Source organism: Rhagoletis pomonella, unplaced genomic scaffold (assembly GCF_013731165.1).
Source record: "Rhagoletis pomonella isolate Grant_MI unplaced genomic scaffold, Rhpom_1.0 Rhpom_scaffold_00010, whole genome shotgun sequence".
NCBI lineage: Eukaryota > Metazoa > Arthropoda > Insecta > Diptera > Tephritidae > Rhagoletis > Rhagoletis pomonella.
The window spans coordinates 7,097,666-7,100,432 of NW_023458564.1; the positions used below are offsets into that span (position 1 = coordinate 7,097,666).

General features: G+C 34.0%; 2 protein-coding genes across 6 annotated transcripts in view; one reads left to right on the top strand and one right to left on the bottom strand.

The window, feature by feature from the left end:
* Positions 1–1,580, bottom strand: part of LOC118745977 — a 177,702-nt gene extending 176,122 nt beyond the window's left edge. Inside the window, exons 1-5 of one of the 3 annotated variants that reach the window (XM_036479675.1) lie at positions 1,494–1,558; positions 1,276–1,383; positions 1,026–1,207; positions 758–968; positions 605–698 (exon numbers count right to left, since the gene is read on the bottom strand). In XM_036479675.1, the coding sequence (XP_036335568.1) occupies positions 605–698; positions 758–968; positions 1,026–1,207; positions 1,276–1,310 (522 nt within the window). In that variant the 5' untranslated portion in view covers positions 1,311–1,383; positions 1,494–1,558. Of the gene's footprint in view, positions 1–604; positions 699–757; positions 969–1,025; positions 1,208–1,275; positions 1,384–1,451 lie in introns of all 3 variants that reach the window. The other 2 variants (XM_036479674.1, XM_036479676.1) reach the window with 2 other exon arrangements.
* Positions 1–2,767, top strand: part of LOC118745976 (peptidoglycan-recognition protein LA) — a 167,295-nt gene that overhangs the window by 143,956 nt on the left and 20,572 nt on the right. The window lies entirely within an intron of this gene.

A 2,767-nucleotide genomic window follows, 5' to 3' on the forward strand; every position in this document is an offset into this window, starting at 1 on the left:
GGATCGTCGGTTCGAATCCTACTGAAAGAAGTCTGATGAGGAAATGTGGTGATTTCCGAAATAGCTATCACTTCTACCATTTTTTCAAATTATTGTTGCTTTTCCACAATAAATTTTCATTTAAAAAAATGGCCTCGAGCTCATTATAAAATTGTTGAATATAAAATATACCACTATTAATTTTTTTTAACTCCGTGCACTGCGCTAGACTACATACATACATTTCGTCGTTTAAAGTACAAAACCGCGTATAGTCATTCTGCAAAATCGCGTAACTGACATTGGCTGCCAAAAATTGGATTAGCTCACACAAGCTCTTGGCTCAATCCTTATCCATTCGTCCTGAAATTTACTAGCCAGAAATGCGATTGCTTTATAAAAAAAGAGAAGCATTTTGAAATATGAGTGTTTTTACGCTCTAGAAAATAATTTATACAAATTCACATACGCGGTTGTGCATTTTGCTGATACGCGGTTTTGCATTTTGTTGATACGCGGTTTTGCACTTTAAACGACGATATATGTACATATGTACGTACCTAAACCTGCAGCAATAGTGAAGAACAAGACTTACAGCTTATGAGCTTTCTAAAAGGTAAATTACCTCAAACTCTTTAGCTAAAAACTCCGCTGTTTTGGTATTTAATTTTGGTTGTGGTAAGCCCATTAATGCATTTCCTAGAAATTTATAAACAGATCTGCAAGTAAAGAATATGCTTATAGTCCTTCTCAAAAACAAACTATAAGTATTACAAACCTTAGGTCTATACCTTCCAATTGGTTTGCTGGGGGAATATCCTCATTATTTGCAATGCCATTCATAACTAGAGCAGGTTCATACAAGCATGACTGGGGTAAATTCCATTTTTTGAATTGCTCTAACCAGGCTTCAATGTTCTTAAAACTTGGCGACTCACACTCTTCATGCACATTCATTACAGCCATTTGCATTCGTTGATTTAAATATTCTATAAGGAAAACGTTGATTAAAATGGTTGGCTTAGAATTGCAGCACTCTATTTTACCGAGTATTACGTCCCTATTAAATTTCGAAGCTGCTATCACATCATTTACACTATTTGAGCTGCAACTATTATTTTCCAAATGGTTAAGAATCTTCTTTTTCATGTACCCATATACTTGCTGTTTATCTGCGGACGCACGTTTCTTTGCTGATTTCTGTTCCTGCGACTGGGGTGCGAATAAACTACAATAGTTCAATGAATTAGACAACTTTGATAGAACTAAATTGTAGCGAGAATTAGCAACACGTACCCATCGTTTTGGTTTGCAGTTTGTACTTCTTCCATGGATTGCCCTAACACTGATTTGAGTGCATCAGCTAATTCTAGAGGTCTAGCCACTTGCTCAAGTCGGGAATTTCTGTAAACAAAAAACCTTATAATTATCTACCAACTAAATACACTGACAATTTCGGTAATGTTCATTACACGACTTGCTCCTCAGGTTTGCCTAAATTCTGCATTTTTCACCTATTTCCTATAGTTTCCAACCCTCTATAAGGTGTAAGCAAAATAAATTGTTGATTAAACAGCTGTATTTAGAATGAACTCTACGCTATAGTCAGCTGTTTAAGCGCAAATGCACCGAAATGAACACTGATGCTGCCATATTATGCGTTATTTGGAGTTTATAAGCAAATGCCAAAGATCGTACTGGTTCTTACGATATATAATTAGAGTAAATCATAGAGCGTAAATCTTAGATTAATTTATTTTATACTAGTGGTATTCATCTAAACCGATAGCTTTATCAAGCAGATATTCTTATAAACTTGAGCACTCTGTTACATGAACGCCCCATACACTCCTTTCGTTTACACTTGCGACGATAGTCGTGTTTTCTTTGGTTATCGTGGTCAGTATCAATAATTTTATACTACTAGCACGAGGATTAAAAATTTTTAGAAATGACCTCACTAAATGTGAAAAAATTATTTTAATTTGAATAAATATTTAACATAAAGGCAATTCATTTGAAGCAAGTTTAAAGAAACAATGGCAGAATGTCTGTTTGTGTATGACTTCATTTGTCAGTTTGAAATTTAATTAATTTTTTTAACTTATATATTTTATTGCGATCTGTTTTTTTTTTCAACATTAAGCAATATTTTAAACTTAAATACTAAATAAGAAAATAATCATGTATAGATTGCACCCAGTGGTGCAACCGTATTCTATTCGCACGTATTCAACGTTATTACAGATCTTATATTAGGTGTTTATAGTAAATTCTCCAGTAAATTGCAGCGAGAGCGTAATATAAAAATAGAGCGTAAAGTTAAGAAGAAGAGAAAACTATCAGAAAAAGTTAATGAACACAAAACTAGTACAAACTTGCAAGTGAGCAATTGTTGAACTGCTTTGACACATTAGGTTTGTATAGTAACAAATAGTCAGTACTAATTTGTACTGGAACCTTCAAATTTTTACTGGGAAAGTGTATGGTAACCTAAAAAATTTGCAAAAGAGCACTGAATCGAGAGCGTAACAATACGGGAGAGCTGCAAATTATTGCTAGTGAAATTTTTACTAACAAATTAGCTAGCAGAAGAAGAAGAAGAATAAATCTGTTAGACATTAAAAAGACTGCAACTCCGGTTGATGTGATAACTGCTACTGCACGTTTATTTGAATAAAATAGAAAGAAACTTTATTCTTAGTTCGGCTTTTATACAAAATTCCTTGATGGTAGAATACCACGGTGCAGCGAACAGAGGTGGCGCCGTCAGTGGTACCGCTACTTT